This window comes from Pleurodeles waltl, chromosome 10, assembly GCF_031143425.1.
Source record: "Pleurodeles waltl isolate 20211129_DDA chromosome 10, aPleWal1.hap1.20221129, whole genome shotgun sequence".
NCBI lineage: Eukaryota > Metazoa > Chordata > Amphibia > Caudata > Salamandridae > Pleurodeles > Pleurodeles waltl.
In genome coordinates this window covers 1010270045-1010297626 of record NC_090449.1, presented here as the reverse complement: position 1 = coordinate 1010297626, position 27582 = coordinate 1010270045, and the positions used below count along the sequence as shown (strand labels likewise).

At 43.2% G+C, this 27582-nt stretch overlaps 1 protein-coding gene across 2 annotated transcripts in view; it reads right to left on the bottom strand.

The window, feature by feature from the left end:
• The window catches only part of TMEM108 (transmembrane protein 108), a 622290-nt gene that overhangs the window by 43473 nt on the left and 551235 nt on the right, over positions 1-27582 (bottom strand). For both annotated transcript variants that reach the window (XM_069211902.1, XM_069211903.1), the window contains one exon: positions 23598-24686. In XM_069211902.1, coding sequence (XP_069068003.1) covers positions 23598-24686 — 1089 coding nt within the window. The remainder of the gene's footprint in view (positions 1-23597; positions 24687-27582) is intronic.

The following is a 27582-nucleotide window of genomic DNA, read 5'->3' as shown; positions in this document are numbered from 1 at the left end:
TTTTGGATATATATATATATATATATATATATATATATATATATATATATATATATATATCTTTTCTGAAGATTCTTATGGTTGCTTCTTTGGCTAATAGAAAATTTAATTTAACATTGAAGAAAGACTCATCCCTGCCCTATATACTGTTTTAAAAGGTGAATATTTAAAATGGAGAGAGCAGGAATGCACCATAATTACTAACATATGGAGCATACCTGATTAGTGGTAGGCTGCTTGTTTAAAAGCAGCCCAAATGTTTGCAGATGGAAAAGGGAGAAACCTTGACATTAAAGCGGTTTGGCCAGAGTGGAGAAGTGCAGCCCCTTACTTGTGCAACAAAAACTGCTGAGGTTCAAAGTCTTTCTTAGGACGCCACTGCCAGAGCTCAGAATATCAGGATTGACAAATTCCAAGGCTGCCTTGTGTTAAATTCACAGCTCAGCTTTTTCTCTACCCTACACTTCCTCTCTTTTTAACTTACTCCTGCAGGCTATTGTTCATCCCTGCTTTGTCCACTTGTCACTGTTGCCCTGTCTTTCTCTTCAGCCTCCTTTCTCCTTTTGCTGTCTTTTTCTCTTTTCGTCTAGGTGATAGTCAGATGATGAAAAATAAGTTCTGGCCTCAAACCCTGAGTGCTGGTGCCCAGCACCTGCAACCACCAGCGCAAATTAAGCACTGTTCAAGTGAGAAGGTCGGGGCTAGAACTCAAACCTTCAGATTACACAGTTTTCAATAAACTCATCATATCAGACATTCCTTCTCATGGGTCATCACTTTGGGTTTGTTTATATTTAGTTTTAGGACCCATTTTTGCAGTATTTGACTAGGCTACCAAAGGAGAGATTTATCAACAGAACGCAGCTAGTCAACTTGCTACACTGTCGAATGGAGAGAGCAGGAATGCACCATAATTGCTTACATATAGCGCATTCCCTATCACTGTGTCAATGCACTTGTGGCTGCCAAGCTGCATTGCAGGCCCCTGCACCATGGTGCAAGGTTACCTTTGTTACAGGCAGCATTGTTTTTGTGCAAGAAGGGAAGCCTTCCTGCACAAAAACAATCTTCAGATGTATTTTCCTCTTTCTACGGGTGCTGCAGAGTGCAGCACACATGGAACTAAGAAATAATTAGGAGAATTAAACATATTTCTCCTTGTTACGCCTCTGTTGGAAAGGTGTTATAATTTGATGCATTGCCAGTTTTACTAGACTTAGTAATTCTGAGACTGCACCAAAAATCATTGTTGGATGCATGGGAATACCCATGCTCCACCCATGGAACACCTTCCCAATGCAGAGTAACACATGGCAGCGACTTGCGCTGCCTTGTGTTACTCCAGGGTTACTAAACCACATAGAGTAATGCAAGGTGGCTCTGCATGGCACAGTAAATCTAATTTAAGGGCTTGTATTGCCTTGAGTCGCCTAGTATGACACAACAGCATCTCAAGTCCTTGATAAATGTGAGCCCAAGGTGCTGCGATGAGTACAACATTATTGGGGTAAACACATATTCATAGATGCATAGATGTGTGCATTCCTTGGCAACAAAACAGGTGTCAGAAGTGGCACTGTATGCTGGTCTGCCGAAAAGTCCCCTTTAGCTGTTGTTCGTGGATTCTGGAAGTGACAAAAGCACACTTCACACATCATATTCCTACAGGTATGAACGCTCACCCAATGAAATCATTCACACCTTGAGATATAAGGGCCCCAGACAACCATTATTAGAGGCCTGAATATGCACCACTGTTTCTTGGTGCATCCCTGACCTGCCATGAAGAGTGGAGGTAAAACGCCAGAAGAAGGTCCCCCTTTTGTGTTGGTCCCTGCTCTTTGTCTGTTTCCATAGGAAACAGCATCTTGTGTGACTCGTGGACGTGCTGCCTAGTCCAACTTTTCTGCTTACAAGATTCAAACACACTAGGCTATATCTAGGAATCATTGTTCCCAAAGAAGTACATTTTGGATTATTAACAATAAACTCAACAGGTAGGGGTGTTTTAATGGGACTTACTGGAAACAAAGAATACAGAAATATAGACACAAAGGAATTGGCTTGTAATAATAAAGAGTCGATATGCACCCAATTCTGTCATGTAGCAGTAGCCCCCAGTTGTACAATGGTTGGAGACAGAACATTAATTTAACCCTCTCCTGCAATCGGTGAGAAGTGCATTTGATTAGATTTGGGAATTATTACATTGGAGATGTTTGTAACTAGATATTTTTGTATGGTCTTTAGTTTTGTGGTATAAAAATCTATATGGAACCCGGAATAATGTGAAAGGGGGTACCCTGATCTCTTGCCATTATTGCCAGTAACCTACCCATTACACCACACCTCCTACGGAAGGACTATGTTGCCAAGTGGCAACTTGGGCATGTTAACTTTGTTCATCAAAGTTGTGGGGGTACCAGAAGCTTCACAATATTCAAAGTGTGACACCCAACTGCAGTGCAACTAGTAGCATAATGGCAGCACATGATGAGCAGCTCTGTGATGGGTAGAGGAGACCTGCTGTCCATGTTAGTGAATCAATGACAATGATGACCTGAGGACCTTGGGATGCCAGAGCACTCACTATGATGAAATATTGCTGAGCACTTAGGATTATTCATCACCAACTCACCGATTTGTATGTACCTATACCTACACACCTGTCACAGATAGAACACCTGAATATTTTGCGTATAACACTGTCCATGTCTTATCAATTCTTCCTATGAATGTGCCCTAGAACCATCCACAACGTTGATGATGTTTCCTCGAGTTTTGATGATAATCAATATTAATATCACTTTAATAACCCTGGAAGTAGAGGCCTGGGGTCAGCCATAGGAATTAGAGAATACTTATAGGCTCATTTACTGTGCAGTCAAAATATTGCTGTTATGACACAATATCCCCTACCATGCCTTATACATTTTCAGTATCATGCATCACACACATATGTTAGCACTGTGCAAGCAATATTAATACTGAGCATCTAGGGTGATAGATCTTTTGTTTTCGGACGTGGCGAGAGAACCATAAAATACTTCAAAAACCGGACTTTTCCAGAATTGTGAGGTCAAGATTGCAATACATGTACAATGAGTTCGATGTAATGCCAGATTAACCTTAAACACATGTAGAGGCCACTGATTGGCGAGTGTTTCTATTGGTCATGGTCAATTTGACACAGCAGAAACCCCATGACTTGTGTGGATTCAGGCATTTTAGCTCACATGCATGGTTGCTCTTAGTAAGGTGAGGATACACTTGTGAACTCAGGTGTGAGTACTGTCTTGTCTCTTTGACATTATTGTACTTACCCAATCTTCTAAAATGCCTTTGCCTTTACTTTAAATTGCCCATTCTGTTGCCTTAACTACCCTCCTATTCAGCATCATGCCTTGGCTTTCCTATCATCCATCCCTGCTATCCTTGTGTCCTGGCCCCATCCTTTCAACTCCCATAGTCTCCTCCTTCAGTGGGACGACAGACGTGGACTAGAGACAGACATCTCTTTCTGTATTGCGTATTTTCAGATGCTATCGTACTCTCTAGGCCAGGACATATTCCAATATCCTTATACACCACAGTCTCAATATGCTTCTGATGTATCCATCAGAAGGTACAGTGTATATTTGTCTCTGGCGCAAAGTCTCAGCACCCATTTGAAAAGCTTATGTACATGGTAGTGATACATTTACGTAACATTGCCAAGAGTTACAAAATCCTTTGTATGTTGAATTATCAGACGTAGATGAAATATATGTGGGAATTTTGTAGCACTTTAGTGGTCCACCGACACTGTAGGAGTTAATTTCTGCACACATCTCTGGTCATGACATTGAAGTACTGAGAGCTAAACTGTAGTTGGCTTTGCTGTCCCTGTTTTTGTCTTTTGATTGGGAGACGATGTATAAAAAAATACACAATCTTTGAAAAAGAAGGACAGTTCTTTTATTATTCATTAGGCATATTTACATTTCGCATGAGTGAGTCAAGCATTCTAGAACGTTTTTTTAAATTGATCATGAAAATGCAGTTCAACTAAAGAGGCCAATAAGTTTTCAAGCCACTGCAAGAGGTATAATTGCAACATGCAAAATGTTACAAGTACATGAAAGAACTGGAACTCACTTTTAAAGTGGCACTAGGCTGCAATATGTGGATAATGGTATGTGACATAGGACCTGGGCAAGGTAGATACTGAATGCAGTACGCGTATCGTCTATTATTCCGTTTTGCCTATGGGTGTTCACAAGGTGCATTAATACTTCTTATACCAGGCTGAAGTGACCTCCCTGTGATTGGACGGTTTAACCCCCCCTCAATGAGATATCTATCCTAAAAGTGTGCCTTTTCATACTGACTGCGCAAACACCCCCTAGGAAATTGTCAGCTAGCCTTACGTTTTTACTGGCGAATAAACAGGGGCGTAGTTCAAGGGGGGTGTTTGGGGTGTTACACTCCCCCTAATACATTTATTTTCTGGTAAATTGTTCGGTGCAGGTGCCTTTAGTTGGGTATGGGGAGGTGTCTGTTGGATTTCACCACACATTTTTACATTCACACAGACAAAAATATTGGTAACAAAATACTGTGGAGCATAGTTACAAGAAAGTGGTGCATCAGCTATGATAGGCCACTTTTCTTGAGCCCTCTTGTGTCCCCTAACGTCACCATGGTATCGCTGTATTTACAATATGGAGCACCATGGCACACATTAGAGCAATACCGTCAAATTTTTGACGTTATTGTGGCGCATTGGTCAATTAGCGCCAAAAATGATGGTGCTAGACCAGCAACACGTGGGGAGGCCCATTGGAAACAATGGGAGAGTCACTTTAACTCCTGCCTTGGGCAGGCGTTAAAAATGACGGGAAAAATGATGCAGTGAAATCTCGTTAATTTCACTGCACCATTTTCTGGGCCTCCTAACTGGGGAACACACCCTTGCATACATTATGCCTGGCGCAGGCATAATTTGGCGCAAGGGGTTACAAAGTGTTGCAATGCTTGCATTGCGCCACTTTGTAAACCTGGTATAGGGAACAGGGCTCTGTGACGCCACCTTAGCATAAAAAAATTATGCTAGGGTGGCGCAAGTAGGCGCTATGGGCTTGTAAATATGCCCCTGTGGTTCCCCTTGCTTAGTACCCCTACCAATCTACATTCCTTACCCTTTCCACTGCCCTTTAAATCCCTCTCATGCACCCTGACCCCGTGTAATGCATTGTAATACTATGTGCCAGTGTGATCGTTGGGAAAATCTGAATCTCACACCCCACCAATTTTGCTGACCAAGCTACTACCCTGCCAATAAACTGCAGTAAATGTTCCATTCATATTTGTATTGCTGTTTGACCTAAAGATTTATGTATTCAGCATTTTTCTGTATACGTGGATTAATATTATCCCTTGAATACACTCTGGGCCTCATTATGAGTTACTCCTTGGGTCGGAAGACCACTCCGGTTTTCCGCCCGCTGGCCCTATTATGAGTTTCCCGCTGGGCCAGTGGTAGAAACAGCGTTTCCACCGACAGGCCCAGCTGGAACCTCCCTACAACATTGACGCCGGCTTGTAATCGAGCCTGCAGCAATATTGCGGTGCATTGAGTGCGAAAGCACCCATCACTCTGTTTAATGCCTGTAAATCAGGCAGTAAAAAGCGCAACGGGCTGTCCATGGGGGCCTCTGCACTGCCCATGCACTGGGCCCCCGGCACCCCATCCTTGCCAGCCTTTGCATGGCGGTGGAACTGCCATGCAAAAGCTGACAGAAACGGGAGTCATAATCCCCAGGGCAGCACTGCCCTGGTGGATTAAGACTGCCGGCACCGCCAGGCCGTCAGCTGGCCTGAAAGTGGCAGTGCCGGTGGTCCGACCGTGGCGTTTTTGCCACAATCGTAATGTGGAGTTCGGAGTGCCACTTTGGCGGCGTTCTGACCACCACAGCGAGTGTGGTGGTCTGAAGAACGCCACACTTGTATTGAAGGACTCTGTGTTTCTTTGATGATCCTGACTCCGTTTGCTGTGCCGTGTTTTCCATCACACAGGCACCGGGGTGACTTTAATCTCTGTGTCACTCCTTTTGTAATCTCTCATTTTATATCCTCGTAATGTAGGCACCACACTTTGCTTCAGTGACATACTCAGGCCTTAAATCTGCATGCATTCCTCCAGCTGCTCTTTGCCTGATACAACCTTAATCCTCCCTTCCACCAGCTGTCTCTGCTACACCTGTACCTCCTGGCCTGTCAGATGAACCTGATGAAAGGCCTCCCCAGCCTTGGCAGTAACAATCTGTCTTCCACCTCTTTATCAACATGTCTAAATGTGGAATGTATTTTCACTCCTTTTTTCTCTACCTGTTCACTCTTTTCATCCGACCAAGCTATGCAAACCGCACCAAAACTGACAAGACCGTTCAGTCTTTATATACTATTCTGCCTACTGATGATTTCTCTTCATACTTCATTTCTAAGATCAAAAGTATTTGTGTCATTTTCACATCTTAATCCTATTGTTCTTTCTCCAGCAAAGTTTTCTACTCACAAGGAGTGCGCTTTTCTGCACTTTGCCTGCGTTTGTGGCTGACTGACATCTCAAGGGTAAATCCAACTGCTTCAGTTTTGGGCTCCGAGTGTGCAAGGGGCATTTTCACTCCTAGTACTGATGAAGCAGAAAATGAAGGTTTTGATTTATTTACGCATAAACGTAGTGTGAAATAATCATGTGTGACATTAACCGAACTAATAAAGATTGTACGGGGACAAAATGTGCCCTCAGAGTAGTTTGCCAACATTATACGCGTGCTTTATATAACGTGTTGTATTAGAATTGCACTAATCCGACATAATCATAAACGTGTGCTACGATTTGCTTGTTTGAACTACGTTAGCTTAGCATTACTTTAGAGGAGGCTTTGGCCTAGTGGCCTGGTCTCACGGTTTAGATGTTCGTATTTTTCCAATGTGCTATTAAACGTGTATTTCTGCTTGAAGCTGTACTTTTCCACAGAAACTGTTCACATGCTTATCTTAAAGTTTCGTGCCAGCTTGGCATATTTTCTCTTTAATTCAAGGTCGACTTGCAGGTGCGGACAATGGAGGCTCTGAAAGTTAGCTAATTGGTAGACAATGTTGCGATTTGCGTACCCATCTCCAAGGATAATGTATGCTTAAGTAAAAGCTTGAGAACTGTCGTTTTTGATTGGACAATTTGAAGCTAACCTATGAACCCTCCAATGGAGACCCTACTGGATTCGAACTGTTGTCTATAAAACCGAGGTGCACGAGAAGAAATTAGGCCATTACCCAGACACTACGCCATTTTGCAGACTTCGTAGCTATTATGGCCCACTTTGCTGCGACGCCATTTTGAGAGACTTTGATGCTTTCTCTAATCGAGAGAAAGAGACTTTAATGATTCTTGCCCTAGAGACTTTAACTTTGATTTGTCCCTTTGCATGAAGTAGTAGTCTTAGCTTGCCGCCGTGAGGCAATTGCCCCGTTCACCCCTGCCCCTTTGTCCTGTCCCATGCTGATCGAGAAACGGTACCTGTGAGACGAAGACTTCCTTGTATGCTGATCGTAATTGGTAAATATGAAAGGAAATTGTAAAATTGCATTGTGTTTCTTTTAGGTAACCAACTGCTGATTTTGATAAGAGCCCTAGCTAGGAGTTTTTCTAAATTTATGTTGCTAAATTGTTTTTGCATGAAGTCCCACATGCCGATGCTAATTTGAAGTTAGATGAGGATTCCACATGTTGCACGATGCAATTTGAGATCTTGTTATGCTGACTAAATGTACGCAATTAGCCCATTACAGATTATCGTATTAGTGCTTTGCATTGCTATTATCGAATGCCTTGTGATTCAAATGCTACATAGATTACACTTGTTTCGACGTTATGGACAGCTATTAATGTTCATTTATGTTTATCATTTGGTGTTGAGACACATCTATATCGTGCTAGCTTTGTTAATATAGGGAAATAAATTCACTAACTTTGCAATAAACTGGTGTGGTTATTCCTGGCTGAAAGGTCAGGGTTCGCCGAAATGTATTCTGGATTAATCATTAAGTGTTATGTTGATCAAGGTATTGCTTATGTACGTTATTGATTATTGATTTGATGCGACTGATCGATTAAGAGTACAGAGAGTTCCCACTTAGTCAAAAGATTCATCGGCCTAAAGAGCGTCCGAACACAGGTAAATTGTTACTACGGTTCGCTCTATCAGTAGATGGTAGCAGAGGACGGTTACGTCTTTTGGGACCCTGTACTATTAGAGTACATGGTGTTGAATTAACGGTTACGCATTTTGAGGCCTCATTCGAGAAGTTGAATTAGATTTTCTTGGATAAAATAGATTGACAGAATGATGATGGGTTAGGTCCACCGCGACTTTCCCGGGATCTCGGAGCTTGCGAATGGAGAGAACGGAGGTGTGGAATCAGCGTTGGCGGTACTAGTGATGGTATGAGTGAAGTTAGGGTTTTGCGCTTGCACAGCTTATTGCCGCAGGGTGTGTGAAAAGGTTGCGAGGATTTTTCTTTTAAAGGATAGCGGAGGTGCGACTCCGAGTGTAGAAGTAGAGAAGTCGTCGAACTTCATAGAAACAGCGGAGGTGCGGCTCCGGGTGTGAGAGTAGGGAAGTCGTCGAACTTCATGTGCGTGTGGCGCTTTGTGCATAAAAAGGTCCACGTGGTTGTTGTTGTTGAGACGGGCCCTGCGAGGTCAAGAGACTCCGGAGTATGTTGATCCATGTTGTGGTCTGGGCGGTTTAGTAGGTTGATCGGGCGTGGTCAACAAGTCGGTATGTGTGTTAGGGAGTGAAAGAAACTTCGACTTCGGGCTCTGACAAGATTCTAAGTGCACTAGAATAGATCATTGACAAGTTGAGAGTAGGTCTGCAGGTCAGATTTGCTTGCGAACGTGGGGACTGAGAAAGACGGAATAGCGGCCGAGGCTAGTGAAAGGTACCGAGGCTAGTGAAAGGTCCCTAAGGTCCTGAAGCGATTGTGTTACCCTTCCTGTAGTAAACCGACAGATCTGTTTTATTTTTTGGTAGCTCGCAATATATGCAAGAAGTTGTTACGAAAAGAGGTGAGTGAAGGAAGACTAGCCGCGAGGCTTTGTCAGCCGCAGTGTGTGTGTGTGACGTCACTAGGAGCCGCGCTGGGATAGGTTGGTTGGAGAGAAGGGTCGCGCACGGATTGGACGCAGTCCGTGGGGCTCGTTTGGAAGGGGAAAGGCAAGCGAAGAGTATTCCGGGAATTAAAGTCACCTATTGATTACAAATTTTGTGGAATAAAAGTGACCTATTGATTATAAACTTTGTGAATTAAAAGACGAGAAAATGAAATTCCTTAAAGCATTTAGGAGCGCGATGAAGGGGGAGTCTTACATCAAAGCGAGCGTAGGAGAGGAGACGCCGCCCGAGGGCACACCAGCTTACATTGTAATGGAGGAAAAAGGGGTAGCTCCGTGTCTTTGGCTAAAGCAATGGCACAAACTGACAGAGAAACATGGGAGCGTAGCGTTCCCGATACATGGGACATTCAATATAAGGATCCTAGAGAATTTGAGATTCACGATGTACGACATGAAGGTGCCTCCAAGGCCGGCACAGTTTGAGGCTCTAGCAATCTGGGAATTAATGGCTAGACAGCAACAGAAAAATAAGTTTGAAACAAGGATGAGGAAGGTAGAAAAGACACTAGCAGATGCTAGGTGGGATAATGCGCAGAAGGTGTGGAGGTCAGATGTATTGCAGGGAATAAAATTGTTTCCCGCAATTACTAAGGAAGAAGAGGAGACAGGTAAGAAAGCTACCTGTAAGACAGACAGGAAGTGTTCCAAGGATAGAGAGGACGAGGAAAAATTGAGAAGAGAAGAGGAGTTAGAGGATGAGGAGTTAATAATGCAATTGCTGAACGACCGTCCACCACCTTATGCGGAGAATGGACAAGGTCCAAGTACCAGTTCTGCCCCTCCGGCATCGGTACAGAACAGTGAAAATCAGAGTTCAGGAGCACCATCGGGATCTAAGGACCCGAGTTTACTGTTCACCCCGCAGATACCGCAGGTTAGGAGAATATATCCAGATGTGCCCATAATGAAACCAGCAGAAAATTATCAACCGCAGATGCCAGGGTACTACAGCAGTGACAATAGTGGAGGAATGGTTCTAGAACAAACAGTAAGGGGAGTACAGAATGGTCACAATCCAACAATGACACAGGCTGAATCAACTCAGTTTATGATGCCCCAAAAGCAGATGCAGGGAGGAAACGCTCATGCTCAGATGACGGGGAGTCAGGTGGGCATGCCGGCAATGATGACCCATAGTATGGGGATGAACATGCCTCAGAACATGGGATATGGACAGAACCCAGACGCGATATCACTACCCATTACTGTAGGTCCACCGGTACCTCTGTATAGCCAGCCTAACTTAGGCATGAACAGTCAGGGATCAATGCTGCAGAATGGGACAGAGAGGAGGTGCATAGAGAACACTCCAGGGATAACTCCGATAGCGGCTCAGCCAAGTGGATCTGGATCCTTGATGGAGTTTAGTCCCATATGTGCTCAGTCTACACTGGTGAGGTCGAGCCCCCCACTGATAATACCTTTAACATCGAATACTGAAAAGTTGCCGCAACCATCAATGGCAGTCGATGTGAATGCTACACTGATGGGGGTAAATGCGCAACAGCTGACACAGTGGTTCAACAGTTTAAATTCCACACAAAGTTCAGCCAGTGGGAAAGGAGAAGACTATATGAATAGGGTCAGGTTGAACATGGAAGCACAAGAATTGGTGGAAGGGACTATGGGTGTAAATAGGCTAGAATCCTACACGGAAGAAGAACTGAGGTATCTATGTCCCAGGATTACGAAGGAAGTGAACAAGGTACATAAGGGCTTGCAGGAAGCAGCTGACAGAAACGGGGTTGACATAGACAAGATGAAACACTTGAGCAGAAGCTACAGGTTGGATTTTGGGACCACAGATTTTGAACATATGAGGTCAGCAGGCATGAAGACACACCTCAGAGAATTGCTACAGAGTGCACAAGTGTGGAGGTGCTTAGTAAGTGGGAAAGCAGATGGGTAAAGAGAAAGGAAAAGAGGAGGGACAGTGCTACAGAGCATAATGAGAAGAGACCACAAAGCAGCGAGACAGTAACCATGTTACCAATGAGGGAGACAGCAGGGGGAAAATTAATACATGTACCATGGCACAGAAGCGACATTCAGTCATTTACGGATGATTTTCCCAAACTGAGAGAGAAGCCGATTGAATGGTATCAACAGACTGATAGGTTTGTGAAGCTTGCAAAATGTCTCTGGGAAGACCTGAACACTCTCTTTGAGATTGTGGTTCCGGCAGATTTGTGGGAGGATTGCAAAAGAGCTGTAGGTTGGCCGACAAGTGAACCAGAGAGAGACAGGGAGACGGGTGCACCATCACCTATGGTGATGAGTTTGTACTATAAGGTGATTGAGCATTTGAAGACGAAGGTTGCCGCGAAAAATGTGGATTGGCAGAAGATTGATCGAACGGCCCAAGAGGCAAAAGAATCGATTCATAGTTACTATGAGAGGTTGTTGAAGGCGTTCAAGAATTACAGTGGCACAGAAACAATCGAGGCGAAAGATATGCTTCATTTTGTGTTCAGATTTGTGGAAGGGCTGAGACCAGAAATAAGTCAGATGATAAAGTCGCATTTGATTTGTTGGCAGTCTAAACCGATTGATGAGGTCTTGACTTATGCGAAATATTGTAGCGACGAGATTGAGGTGAAACAGAAAAAGCTGAAAGAGAAGGTGATGATGATGCAACTTAAAGCAGCTCAGACAGGTCTGCAAGGTTTGCAAGGGATGCAAGGGTTCCAACAGCAGGTACCGCAACCGCAGCCGCAGTTGCAGGGAAACATGCCGTTTCAGCCACAGGCCAGAGGCAGAGGCAGAGGAGGTTTTGTGAATAATGGTCCGGATTTAAACACTGTTGTGACGGGTGTGCAGGCAATGAAGAAAGTAATGCCGTGTCACGTGTGCGGAATTGTAGGTCATTGGAAACGCGAGTGCCCGATGGTGGTGCAGGAAGGTGCAGGTGTAGGTGTTGGTCAGCAAAACAATGATGTCAATGCATTTCAGACAATGAGAGGACCGAAAATGAGAGGTCCAAACCCAAATTTTCAGACCATAAATCAATTGCAGGGATTACAACCTATGCAGCCGCAGCAGATGCAGATGCCTCGTATGCAGATGACGCAAATGCAGCCGATGCAACAGCAGTTACCCATGGTACCTAATCAGCAAATGCAAATACCTTTGGCACCAATGAGTCAGCAGCAAGTGATGGTTCCTCCACAGGTCTCGGGTCAGGTAATGAGTACAAATGGCACCGTACAACAGTTCCCATTACACAGTGAGAGTGGAATAAACAATGTATGGGAGAGTGAAAGCTCAGAAGAGGAAGGAGATTGTGTGCTTGCGGCATCCTTAGAAGTTGATCAAAAGGGTCCGTACGTAGAGGGAAGAGTAATGGGTCATCGTGTTTCATTCTTGGTGGACACGGGAGCCACACGTTCAACTGTTAAGAGTAGTGAAGTACCAAATTTGCCACTCTCAGGGAGGACAGTTCAAGTGGTGGGAGTAGCAAACAGGCACCTGACAAACCCAATAACAGATCCGGTACCAGTCAGCATCGGTAACTATCAAGGGGTGCATCAGTTTGTGATATGTGATTCAAGCCCAATAGCGCTGTTAGGGAGAGACCTATTGTGCAAGCTGGGATGTTCGATCATGTGTTCGAACGAAGGAATAACAATCCAGACGAGCAGTGATGGGGAAGAAGAGGACAGTGTAGAGGGGGATGAGATGGAAACTGTCGATGAAGAGTATCCTCTGATTTGCCTTTTCCCGATGATAACTGAAGAAGATATTCCAGCTGAATTACGGGAGACAGTCGGAAAGGAAGTGTGGGACATGACAGGGAAAGAGGTGGGATTGATGAAAGGAGTGGAACCAGTGAAAGTGACTGTAAAGCCCAATGCAATCTTTCCCCAGACCCCACAATACCACATGGCACAAGACACCCTCATGAAAGTTGCCCAACTCATTGACGAATTTGTGAAACAGGGGGTACTGAAAGAAGTGTTAAGCAGTCCATGTAATTCACCAATAATGGGACTAATAAAGCCAAGTGGAAAGGTCCGACTTGTGCAAGACTTGAGGAAAATAAATGACATCATAGTCAAATGCTGCCCTGTTGTACCGAATCCAGCTGTGATAATGTTTCAAATTCCTTGCGATGCCGAGTGGTTCTCAGTCATCGATTTGTCACAAGCATTCTTTTCTGTGCCTCTTCATGAGGACAGCCAATTTCTCTTTTGTTTCAAATTCCTAGACAGAGTATACAGTTGGTGTCGAATTCCTCAAGGGTTTTCTGAGTCACCGTCAATATTCAATCAGATTCTAAAGAAAGACTTGGAAGAGTTAGAGTTGCCATTCGAGTCAACCCTAGTACAGTATATTGACGACTTACTGTTGCATCAAAGTCAGAAAGTGGCTGCACAGCCGATACCATTGCTCTGTTGAACCATTTGGGAAGGAATGGACACAAGGTGTCTCCTTCCAAATTACAGTTCTGTCAGAAGAAAGTGAAATACTTGGGTCACCAGATAGAGAAAGGGTCACGGAGGATAATGAAGGAAAGAATTACAAGTGTACTTCAAATGAGTCCGCCCAAGACGAGAAAGGAGGTGAGGAAGTTCTTGGGAATGGTGGGCTACTGTCGCCAGTGGATTCCCAACTTCTCGACTCTAGCGAAGCCTTTACTGAAACTGACCCAGAAGGATGCTTTGGATCAAATTGAGCTGAAAGGAGATGAGATGGATGCCTTTGTTGAATTGAAAGAATGCATGTGTAGGGCTCCAGCTTTAGGTATGCCTGATTACACAAAGCCTTTCACATTGTTTTGCCATGAACGTGATGCATGTTCTTTGTCTGTCTTGACTCAAGCCCATGGTGGCGTAAACAGACCAGTAGCGTATTTTTCAGCTACTTTGGATCCGGTCGCAGCAGCACTCCCAGGGTGTTTGCGCGCCGTAGCAGCAGTTGGTATCAGCCTCACTCAGAGTGAAGGAATAGTGATGGGACACCCAGTAACAGTCATGGTCCCTCACTCAGTTGAGATACTTTTGACCCGCTCCCGAACGCAGCACATGACTGGAGCAAGACTCACAAGGTATGAAACGATAATTTTGGGCTCACCGAATGTGCAGCTGAAAAGGTGAACTACGTTGAATCCAGCAACCTTGCTTCCTGGAGAAAATGCTGAAATTGAGAACGCTGAAGACGTCGAGCATGACTGCCTTCAGGTGACTGAATTTTGCACAAAACCCCGACCGGACATTAGGGATACTAAACTTGATGAAAATGACCAAATTCTTTTTGTTGATGGTTCATGTCTAAGAGACGGGATGGGGATTTTGAAAGCAGGATACGCTGTATGCACTGTAACAGGGGTCTTGGAAGCGGGATGGCTTCAAGGAGTCTATTCTGCACAAGTAGCAGAACTTGTAGCCCTTACCAGAGCATGTCAACTGTCTGCATTGATGAAAGTCACCATTTACACTGATAGCCAATATGGGTTTGGGATTGTGCATGACTTTGGACAAGTATGGTCACAGAGAGGTTTCCTGACTTCTTCAGGATCCCCAGTGAAAAACGGGGAGAGAATAAGGGAATTGTTACATGCCATTCAAGTGCCAGCTGAAGTTGCAGTGGTAAAGTGCAGCGCTCACACGAAAGGACAGGACTATGTTTCTCTGGGAAATGCATATGCAGATCAAGTCGCAAGATTTTGTGCCTTGAACTGTATATTACTGAGAGATGAATGGAACTCAATAAGTGAGCCAGAACTCGAACCAGCTGAAGCATTTGCCTTGAAGGTCGTAGATACGATAGAGGAACTAAAAGCACTACAGAATAATGTCAGGGAGGATGAAAGAGATTCCTGGATTAAATCACAATGTATAAAGAGACAAGACGAGTTATGGGTTTCACATGAGGGAAAATTTGTTTTGCCAAATAGTCTCTTATCACAGCTTGCGCGGTTCTATCATGGGCAAGCTCACCTAGGGAGAGATGCCATGATAAGATTGTTCAAAACTGATTGGTTTAACCCCAGATTTCGTCAAGCTGCAGAAGCAGTTTGCCATCGATGTGTCACTTGCCAGCAGATGAACCCAGGAAAGGGAACAGTTGTGAACGCGAGCCACATTGGTAGGGCAAGCGGTCCTTTTAGTCGTATGCAGATGGACTTCATTGAGATGCCTGTGCATGGAGGTCTGAAATATGTGTTGGTGATTGTGTGCATTTTTAGTCACTGGATTGAGGCATACCCCACACGTAGAAATGACAGCCTTACAGTTGCAAAGCTATTATTGAGAGAGTTGATACCACGTTTCGGATTCCCGATCTCTTTAGAATCAGATAGGGGAAGTCACTTCAACAACGAGGTGATAAAGTTACTTTGCGAAGCACTGAACATTGAGCAGAAACTGCATTGTAGCTATCGCCCTGAAGCATCAGGACTGGTGGAGCAGATGAATGGTACACTAAAATCAAGAATGGCGAAAATATGTGCATCGACAAATTTGAAATGGCCTGACGCATTGCCCTTAGTGCTAATGTCAATGAGAAACACTCCTGATAGAAAGACTGGATTGTCTCCGCACGAAATTCTCATGGGCAGGGCTATGAGACTTCCTGCAGTTCCCGCAAAAGCGCTTTTGAATATTACAGATGATATGGTGTTAGACTACTGCAAAGGTCTGGCTGACGTGGTTCGCTCTTTCTCTCACCAGGTGGAAGCAACCACCTTGCCACCGATCCAAGGTCCAGAACTCGCACTGAAAGCAGGTGACTGGGTCGTGGTAAAGAAGCACGTGAGGAAGTCGTGTCTGGAACCCCGTTGGAAAGGCCCTTTCCAAGTGATCCTGACGACAACTACCGCTGTGAAGTGTGCGGGGGTTCCCAACTGGATTCACGCCAGTCACACAAAGAAGGTGTTGTGTCCCACAGATGAGGAAGTTGAAGCGCTGAAATTGCCAGTACCTGATAAAACAGTGCCGAGTGCTGAGACAGAACAAAAGCGAACTGAAAGCGAACAAGCAGAAGCAGGAGGGAAAGAGATATTATTGGAGAACGAAGAGTCCGACTCACTTGGGGAAGACCAAGGAGAAAGTTCAGACAGCGACGAAGAAGCTGCAGGTGACAAAGAGCCTGAAGCAGCTGAGGGTAGCAAAAAGCCTGAAGCAGCTGAAGGTGTCAAAGAACCTGAAGCAGCTGAAAGTGATACAGAGCCTGACGAAAGTAACGGTGACGAAGGGCTCGAAAAAGGTGAAAAAGCAGGAGAGCCTGATCAGAAGGGGGCTTTCCCAGAAACAGACGATACAGAAAAAGAAAAAGAGAACGTGATCGATTCCCCTGAAGGAGGGGACAAGGCAGAGCAGAACGAAAAAGTTCAAACCTCTACAGAAAAGGTCGCAGGTCCATCAAATGGACACGGTGCAAAGAGGAGACTAAGTATATCACCAGTAAAACAAAGGTCTGGAGAAGGATTGAACGACGGAGAAAGGCCAAAAGTAAAAGAAAAAAAAAAAAGAAGTGTCTGTCGTGGTACCAACCTCGAGTGAAGAAAAAGACTTGACAAAAGAGGAAAGTACCAGTGAGGCAGAATCGAAAAGAGAAGCAAAATTGAAAAGGAAAAGGATACCGAACAGAAGGTATTCCGGTCCAGAATGGGCATATGCAGTCAATGACGATTGGACTGACGAGTTTGTATCTCTAAGCATCGAGAACGAAGAAGAGGAAGAGATACCAATAGAAAAGAAAAGTTTCATGGACAGTGTTGATTGAAGGGGTGATAAATGATATTGCTTGCTGCAATCTAACGTGAAACAAACAACCAGCTGAGATATTGCTAAACCGGATGAGACATTTGCTAAACCGATAAAGACTGAGTTATTGCCGAATTGAGACAAATGCTGCTAACCGATAAGTGACTGGCCTCTTGAAGAAGACGGTGTGAACATTGTGCTCGCTCAGCTTTGTAACTGAATTGCTAAATAAGTTTCATTTATAAGTGCTTCTAGCTCTCTGATTCTATACAGATCATGACGCAAAACAATAGAAAGAAATATTGTAAATATGTGTGTATAGGCTTGGTAGTTACATGTGTACTAATAATAATGGCAATTGTGCTTGGAATGCATGGAAAGGGTGAGAATGAGACTATTGAGGCTTCTACTATTGCTCCTGTTACTATCACTGAACTAACCGCATTGAAAAGGCTAGCACTGGATGAGAGACTCTTGCATGAAAGGAAAGAGCTTTCGTATAATGTTTTCTATCGCTTACTAACAGAATATGTTGAGACAATGGATGCGAAAGATTGTTATGTGTGTACCCAGATACCGACATCAGTGAAGGAAGGGGTGACATATCACCACATGCCTCTTACATACGGGATTACATGTAGTATAGTAATGTCTAGATTTTATGGTCAAACTAACATACAGTATTTTTACTCAAACTATGATGTTACCTTTGCTTATGTTCCTATAATAGCACAGCTAAGCCAGACTGCAAAGGATTGGGATGCAAAAATTATGAGGGAATTTTTCGAGCCAATGCTACCTTTTGAAACGGCTCACGCTCATAGGGAAAACCTTACCTGCTCACTCTCTGCAGTAGAAATAAGCTTTTTAGATCGCACAGATGATAGAAGGGCTCAAATGAAGGCGAAATTAGAAAAGGAGTTACATAAGAGGACTTCAGTAGATAATTATGATTTTGCTGCAATAAAAACACAAGGGAAAATTGCTTTAGATGCTTGGCATGTAGGGAAATTTTGTATATATCGAGGTGAATCTTATTATGACAACATTTTTGTAGGAGCGAGTGAGTGTAAACATACGTTTATCTTTAAGGCCAAATGGACATTCATGATGGACGGACTTGACCCTGTCATTCCAGGTGTATATTACATTTGTGGCTATAATGCCTATTATCGTCTTCCAAAGGGATGGTGGGGAAGATGTTATTTGGGTATAGTGTTCCCAAAGGTTTATCAACTGGATGACCTATCGATGATTCAAAAGACATCTGGATCCCATCGTATCCAGAAAAGAGAGACCGCAGCTGCTGTGGTAGGTGATATATTTGGAGCCATGATTCCTTCATTGGGAGTTGTGCTGAATTCCATCAAAATAAGAAAGTTGTCTACTATAGTGGATAACATGTTGACAAAGTTTTCAGGTGCTATAATCCTGATAGATGCTGAACTTGCAGCGGAAAGAGCTATGACTCTTCAAAATAGGCTTGCTTTAGACATTCTTTTAGCAAAGGATGGAGGTGTTTGCAAAATGCTTGGTGCAAGACACTGTTGTACCTATATACCTGACAATAGTGTGAAAATTAAAACTATGCTTGCTAATCTAACAAAAGAAAGTGCAGATTTGAAGGAACTGAAAGAACCAGGAGTGTGGGAGAAGGTTGGAAAAGGACTTGCTTCAGTGGGACATTGGATTGGGGGAATTTGGATTGGAATATTGCTAAAAATAATAGAGGGAATTTTAATAGTGATAATTTGTGTATTTGGAATTTGGGGAATAAAAAGGGGAATAATAATGATTATGGAAAGAATAAAAAGAAGAAAGGAGGAGAAAATTATGAAAAGAATGGCAGAAGAATACAAAGCACAAACTAGGGGAACTAAAAGGAAAAGGGAACTGACAGAATTTTAATGGAATAAAATTTGTGGGCTTAATCTGTGTGATGACAAGTAGTCATCAGAGGAGGGATTGATGAAGCAGAAAATGAAGGTTTTGATTTATTTACGCATAAACGTAGTGTGAAATAATCATGTGTGACATTAACCGAACTAATAAAGATTGTACGGGGACAAAATGTGCCCTCAGAGTAGTTTGACAACATTATACGCGTGCTTTATATAACGTGGTGTATTAGAATTGCACTAATCCGACATAATCATAAACGTGTGCTACGATTTGCTTGTTTGAACTACGTTAGCTTAGCATTACTTTAGAGGAGGCTTTGGCCTAGTGGCCTGGTCTCACGGTTTAGATGTTCGTATTTTTCCAATGTGCTATTAAACGTGTATTTCTGCTTGAAGCTGTACTTTTCCACAGAAACTGTTCACATGCTTATCTTAAAGTTTCGTGCCAGCTTGGCATATTTTCTCTTTAATTCAAGGTCGACTTGCAGGTGCGGACAATGGAGGCTCTGAAAGTTAGCTAATTGGTAGACAATGTTGCGATTTGCGTACCCATCTCCAAGGATAATGTATGCTTAAGTAAAAGCTTGAGAACTGTCGTTTTTGATTGGACAATTTGAAGCTAACCTATGAACCCTCCAATGGAGACCCTACTGGATTCGAACTGTTGTCTATAAAACCCAGGTGCACGAGAAGAAATTAGGCCATTACCCGGACACTACGCCATTTTGCAGACTTCGTAGCTATTATGGCCCACTTTGCTGCGACGCCATTTTGAGAGACTTTGATGCTTTCTCTAATCGAGAGAAAGAGACTTTAATGATTCTTGCCCTAGAGACTTTAACTTTGATTTGTCCCTTTGCATGAAGTAGTAGTCTTAACTTGCCGCCGTGAGGCAATTGCCCCGTTCACCCCTGCCCCTTTGTCCTGTCCCATGCTGATCGAGAAACGGTACCTGTGAGACGAAGACTTCCTTGTATGCTGATCGTAATTGGTAAATATGAAAGGAAATTGTAAAATTGCATTGTGTTTCTTTTAGGTAACCAACTGCTGATTTTGATAAGAGCCCTAGCTAGGAGTTTTTCTAAATTTATGTTGCTAAATTGTTTTTGCATGAAGTCCCACATGCCGATGCTAATTTGAAGTTAGATGAGGATTCCACATGTTGCACGATGCAATTTGAGATCTTGTTATGCTGACTAAATGTACGCAATTAGCCCATTACAGATTATCGTATTAGTGCTTTGCATTGCTATTATCGAATGCCTTGTGATTCAAATGCTACATAGATTACTCTTGTTTCGACGTTATGGACAGCTATTAATGTTCATTTATGTTTATCATTTGGTGTTGAGACACATCTATATCGTGCTAGCTTTGTTAATATAGGGAAATAAATTCACTAACTTTGCAATAAACTGGTGTGGTTATTCCTGGCTGAAAGGTCAGGGTTCGCCGAAATGTATTCTGGATTAATCATTAAGTGTTATGTTGATCAAGGTATTGCTTATGTACGTTATTGATTATTGATTTGATGCGACTGATCGATTAAGAGTACAGAGAGTTCCCACTTAGTCAAAAGATTCATCGGCCTAAAGAGCGTCCGAACACAGGTAAATTGTTACTACGGTTCGCTCTATCAGTACTCATGATGTACCTGTTCTGCTGATGCATGAAAAGCCCATACTCCTGATACTCATCTGGTACCTTTTTACCCATTAAGTGTGTGCATATAACGCTTGCACCGCTGCTGCATGTGCTATTCCTGTCCTGTGTGTAGGAGGGAAGCTTGCATTGCTGAGTTCCATGTGGTACATTTATTGTGTGTGAATTGAAGTTGCATTTATAGTGACTATATTATAGCAGGTGTGTATGTGTGTGTGGGTACACGTGTATGTGTGCGCAGCTTATACTGCTTCGGCCTGTCCTATACTTTATCTGTGTGTAGGAGAGAAGCTTGCACTCCTGATGCCAATTTGGTAGCTGCTTTGATGTGTATGTCCAGGGGAAGTTGTCACAACTGATGCTTGTGTTAGTTTGAGTGTGTTTGACAAGCTTGCACTGATGTATGTGCTGGACCTGGTCTATGTGTGCGAGGGGACTGCACTCTAGATTGCCACGCGGTCCAGTTCTTTGTGTGAGGGAGAAGCTTGCACTGCTAATCAGAACCGGGTTGGCTGCCGGGTATTTCTTTATAACTAAATAATGCAGTTACATATGCTTTGAAAATAAGCTTTACGCCCGCTTTAAAATATTTTGTTTTTGTGATGTTTATTCAGAAGCACTGCAAGTAAGAACGTGGCAAGTCCTCTGCAACAAAACCAGCCCCCATGGCAGTGAAAATGGCACCCACCCTGCCAGCCCACCGACAGGGTTGGCAGACAGTCCGGGCCTGGTGCCAATGCCCATGTGGTACCTGTATGAGGTCTTCAAGGAACAGTTTCTCTCTTACCTCCTAATGGAACCTGCTCTCTGCTTGGACAAAGTGTCGTGAGGGACAGCCTGTTCTTTACCTGTTGTGTGTGCAAGGGTGGCACAAATATGCCATTCTTCTGTGTAGAAGTGATGGGAGCATGCCCTGCTGGTGTTGGTGCCTCTGCTGTCTGCGTTGGTATAAGGGAAGGCTGTGCCACACTAACTTTGCACTGTGGCTCTCACTCTCCTCAGACCCCGCGCCCCTCTCCATTTGCATCCTGCATTTCCCATCCCCTTCTATCCTATGGTCCAACTCCCTTTGACCTCTGGACTCCCACTCCTCTTGCACGCTGTATTCACACTCATAGTGAAATAATATTCACCAAGCTCACACACACACGCACGCACCCCTCCCCCCATACTTCTTAGCCTCTTCTGCAAACTACATTTGTCAAGTGGATAGCTGCTAACAAAAACTCACTTTTCAGATGCTATGGAAGTTCTAACCAGATCAGTGTATAAATCTGTCTAGCATTTGAGATGTATATAAATATATTAAAAAAAACAATAAAGGGCGTTTTAACTTTTTGCCAGCTAGATCTATCTGGACCCCTGTGGCCGACAAGTGTCCCGGAAAATCTTGATAAAGCGTATTGCATTGACCCATTTCTAAGTAGGTTTGTACTTCACTGGCTGCACTCAAAACAGTCACATAAGTACATGTGCATCATTTAGTTTTCCTGTATCCTTGTATTGGTTCAATATTTTATAGATGGTTGATTTGCTTCTTTGTCTTAATGCTATGATTCTGCTTTAATAATAGGCTTAGTAATACATTTATCCCACTGAATCAGATTACTAATATTTATACAGAATTAGATTGGTGACCCCTATGAACACTTGAACCAGTGATGCTGGGAAATTCTAAGCATTTGAGATTATCTAGGATCTGACTAGAGTTTGTCAATACTTTCATCGTCAATAAGACTTGCTTGGTGTTGTTCACTTTCTCAGTTTCGGCAAGGTATTAGTATAGGACTCCTAATTACATAACTAATGAAAATGCCCCCTTATGACTACTTTGAAAGCATCCCCTATAAACATTATGGGGGTTATTACAACTTTGGAGGAGGTGTTAATCCGTCCCAAATGTGACGGATATACCACCAGCCGTATTACGAGTTCCATAGGATATAATGGACTCGTAATACGGCTGGTGGTATATCCGTCACTTTACCGTCACTTTTGGGACGGATTAACACCTCCTCCAAAGTTGTAATAACCCCCTATATGTGCACTTCTCATGTTACTATGAACGTAGGACTTAATGTGCTCGCTAGCAAATGTAAAAAAATCTGACCCTTTTATAATTCTAATGAAATGTCAATCACATCATAATGATAGTTTGTTTTATAATCTTTATCTCGAAGACTACTGAATCTTTCCCTGTGCATTAATTTCATAATGTGTCTCACAGTTTAAATGTAAACCTGTTCACATCTAGTAGACTTCAAAGTCCTACCCCTCCGACACTAGGAAAGCTTTGGGAGTGCAGCCCATCACTGGGTGTAAGGTGATTTTGAAGTTGTCACGTATAGCTAGAAAATCCTTGAGCACGGTAAGCACCAAAAGAATCATTGTTATTATTTGGCACATCTAATTAACAAACAGACGACCAGAATTAAAGTCTAAGTGAAGCATAATTAACTTGCCTTGTGAATCTGTCTAGGCTTGCCTATAGTTAAAACTCTGAATCTCCACTCTCTGTATATTAAATATTTGAGTAATGCCCCATTTACGTACATTCATCATAAAGTATACTTGCTTTATAAGCTTAGTGAACTTCTTGCAAGCTCATTATGTTAAGTTTCTGGAGCTGGATATGACCAAAAATGAACTAACAATTGTTATTTCCTGGCATGTCTCAGTCTGATTTACTTATACTGGCCTTACCCATTTTTCACTGTTTCTGTGTGTTCCTCCATCATCATGTGTTCTTAACCCTATGCCACTCAGAGGCCTTCGTATCTTCCCACACATGCCATGACTTTATTCTGTAGTATTAAAGTTACCTTTACTGCCTTAATATTTGTGATAATACATTCTTTATGTCACGTGCTTCATATTGGAGGAAGGTGGTAGACAACCTACACAGAGAGAATTGTTGTCAATTGGGCCTTTGCCTCATAGATTGACAAGGACTTTCACGGGATGATTTCTACAGTATTCACATCAAATCATAGAATAAATAAAAACAAGTCTTTCATGTATTTAAAAAACAATATTGTCAACCAGCCAGTAGTTACAGCAGGGGAATGAAGATGCAAGAATTTTAAAAGAAAAAAAAATACTTACAACAGGATGATATTGGCACGCTGATGGCTAAAATTATCCAAGCGATATCCACTTTGCTGAGGCAAATAGTGGCTCTGTGCTGCGGTGTGTCCCCTTCGGTGACATGAGAGATGTTTCCTGGCATGCCAGGCTTCCAGGTGCTAGCAGGCACAAGCCTGTTTAGAAAATTCCCAGTTGCTGTGGATCCAACAGTTGAGGCAGAACTGGGCGCCCTGAACGTAGGCTCAACAGGGAGAACGTTGTCTACTAGGGTGGTAGGGCTGGTGGTGTAATGGGACATGAGAGTCCTTGTGGTGTCCTCCACTGAAGGCAGACCATCGTTTGCATCCGTAGGACTGGGAGCAGAGAATGATGTGGCCATTCCTGGATCTGCCAACGAGGATATGTTTATTCTTGGGTTTGAAGTTAGCAAAGAGTCATTTCTGCTAAGTATGTCCCACAAAGTGGTTGGAAAAGGCACAGTGTCTGTTGTGGCATTGGTCACTGAAGCAGGAAAGGCTGTTGTGCGTTCTCGCCTTTGCTCCTTTACCTGTTGCCCCTTGGCTGGCTTGACTCTTTTAAGGCCTTGTAAGATGTCAGTGGGTAGGTACGAGTCTGGGTTAATTGGAGATGGTAGCAAAGTCCTGTTACGATGAGTTAAAGTTGCAGTACGGGATGGAAACATGGGTTTTTTAAAAGTGGCCTTTGGTGGAAATCTGGATGGAGGCAAAGCTGTTGTTCGATAAGGCCTTGTGTAATTTATATTCTGGGATTGGGGGTTCCGAATAGTTTTGTCCTTGTGGCGAAGAGTTCCTGGAAGGTGAGTGCTCTTATTGTACAAATCTCCCATTTCCTTAGCACCACTGTAACCATCCTCACTCGGTCTCTGGGGCTCAACCCAAGAAGCTGCTACTTGGGCACTGGTGGACCTCATCATGGGATGCATGGTAGATAAGGTGGGCTCTGTCAAGGAGTGTCCAGTGTACCTGGGTACCACTACGGATGTACTTTTATCCATGTCGTCTAGAATGCCCCAACTTGGTGCACTTGGTGATGGTTCTTGAACAGCAAATACAAGTCTTTCAGTATATGCCAATATCAGCAGAACACCTAAAAGAAGGAAGAAAATCATAACGTTAAAAGTAGTAGAAAGCTTATCTCACATTTACTCTGATTTTACAGCCTATCTGCCCATATGTTTACACATTCTGATAGGTAGGGAGCCAGAACACCATTCATTGGATTATATAACTACTGCTTTTACAGGATAGCTCCAATTGATTTGTTTCTAGGCGCTTAAATAATACGTGTTTTTCTAACTAACTCAAGGGCTCTCATGTGACTGACTGTAGAAGGGTGAAAAGCTGAGTTATCCAGGCTAGGATTTGAACCTGTGATTTGCAGGTTTCTCAGAAAACATAGTTAACACCGTGCTAGGGGTACTTACATAAAAATAACTTGTACTTCTTCTCCTTTTGGGTACAGGGGAGCAGTATATGATGTGGATTCATGTTATTTTATTTTTTTCGATGAACTGTTTGTTTTTAAGGAGGTATGATATGATAATTTTTAATTTTATGGCTAAGCTAGCCGAAAACATTATTTGATTGACAGAGTGAATCTGAACTCCAATTCCCAGCACTCACTGGGTTGTCATCAGAAAGTCCAGGATGGCACATGGTGTCTGGTAGCACAGAATCATCTCGTAACTTTAATCTAATTAAGAGCACCGAAGACCTATAAAAGGCCAGAAAATATTTCTTTACCCATCAGTAAGCCATGTTTATCACTGCATGCATGTTTCTGCGGAGGAGGTTTTGGGAGGAGAGGATGTGTAAAAGGTTACATCCCTGCTTATGCACCCAGTGTCCGTAGTTTCTGATCTCGACTGCCCCCTCTTGGACAGTGTGGTTCTTGGAAGACAACTTCCGCTCTGTCACTCTCAGTTCCCTTTTCTGTTTTAATTGGGACGTCCTAGACCTGGAGTACACATCATCTGAAACTGCTCATAAAACCTGGATCCGACATCTGGGAGAGTGCAGGGAGAGAGTGAGCTTTGAGACAGCACCATTCAGCCCATGGACGTCACTTAGGGGTCGCCAGGGGGCCGCAGCTGCGACCCCTGGCTTGCCCCTTGCAACCCCTGGCTTCAGAGGTGGCAAAATCAGTGCCAGAAACACAGAGGCAGCTCGTCCTTATGGATGCTGTTTGGGGCTCCTTTATCCTTGTTTTCGCTCATTTTTTTTATTACACTGATAATTAATAATATCTAATTATTCACTATCAGTTTAATAAAAGAACGGAATACAATTCGATGGATTAGACCCTCCCTCACAGCAGAGGTAAGCAAAAAATGATTTTAAACGGTGTGTGAGTGCTCGAGTGTAAGGGTGTTTAGAGGAGCGAGAGTGTAAGTGTGAATGTGTGTGTGAATGGAATTGAAAGTCAAAACGGGTGTGTGACGTCATTTCCGCTACCCCTGGCATTTTGGTGAATTGATGTTCGTGCTTCAGCTACTGACTTTCATACGTTTTCATTATTTGCCTTTGCTTGGGTTGGACTCGTCATCAAGCCTTGGCATGTCACGGATGATTACAGTGTTCCACGTGTTCCCTTTAGGTTTTGGTAATGGGAGATTAAATAGTCCTTCGGTTAGACTGTAAAAGTGACAGGACATACAGCTTTTAATTGAGCTAGCTGGTGTTCTTTGGTGTATATGCTTTGCAGCAATTATGACAATACAACTTCTGATTTATTGCTGTTTTGTTTAAGAGGTGGGTGCTCTTTGGATGCCTTAGCCTGTCTTTAAGACACAGTGTTAGCCACTAATAGCCTTTGAGTGCTCATTTGTTTTACTTGGTTGTCTAAATAACGCTCTACTGGAGTTACTTTGTAGCATGTGCTGAAGGGTAATGCAAACATTGACTCCAATGCCAATTTCCAGAATAATTTACTAGCATATTTATATGCTTACATCTTTGTCTTCCTGTACCATAATACTGTGTCCCCCCATCTCTTTTCATAAACTTTCCATTACATTTCTGAGACTCCCCCTTCCTTTCTGAACACTTTCTTCAACTCTTGAAGCAATGCATAACGATTTCATACCAAAGCACATATATTAACGATGTCAAAATAAACACAAGAGTTAAGCATGGTTCCTTAACATCTCTATCTAGAGCATAATAAAATCAAAATATTACAAGTCAAACCCATACGCTTTTTTTCATTCAATTTCTTTGTGACACATCAAATATTGCATTGCCGCCTGTGCCAATGTGTAGTTATTGCCAACAGAAAACTCATCTGCACATGAGTCATGATATCACATTTGGACATTTATGTAACCTTGGAAAAATTACCTAATAGCAAACTGGTTTGTGATGAACTCGTCCACTCCAGATTTTTTGGCAACTCTGCTGTTTCATCAGATTTTCTTTCACCCTTGTTCGATGGAGAAATGTGAGGGGCTGGGTATAGGTGGGCGACCTGCACCCCCAGCTCTACTCGATTTTTTTACTTGCTTGGTCTCGTTTGACACCTGTATTCAGCACAGACATTCACTGCTCAGCCACGGCCGCACTTTGGGACAGATTTACAAGAAAACTGGCTGAAACTGGCGCATCGGTGCTGATGTGCCTTATTTCTTGCATCGCCTAACGACACCATGTGTGACCCGTATTTATAATACAGCGCACGGTGGCACACCTTAGGCCAATAGCGTCAAACTTTTTCACGCTATTGTGGTGCTTTGCTGCCCTAGCACAAATAATGTTGATGCTAGTGCAGCAAAGTACAAGGAGGCCCATTGAGTACTATGGGAGTGTCACTTTAACGCCTGCTTTGAGGGCCCCCTAATGCCGGTACGCCCCCCCCTTGCATACATTATGCCTGACGCAGGCATAATGTGGCTCAAGTGGTTGCAAAGAGGCACAATGCATAAATGCATAAGACGTATTAGCGTAAAAAAAATACGCTCGTGTGGTGCAAGGAGGCGCTTGGGCCT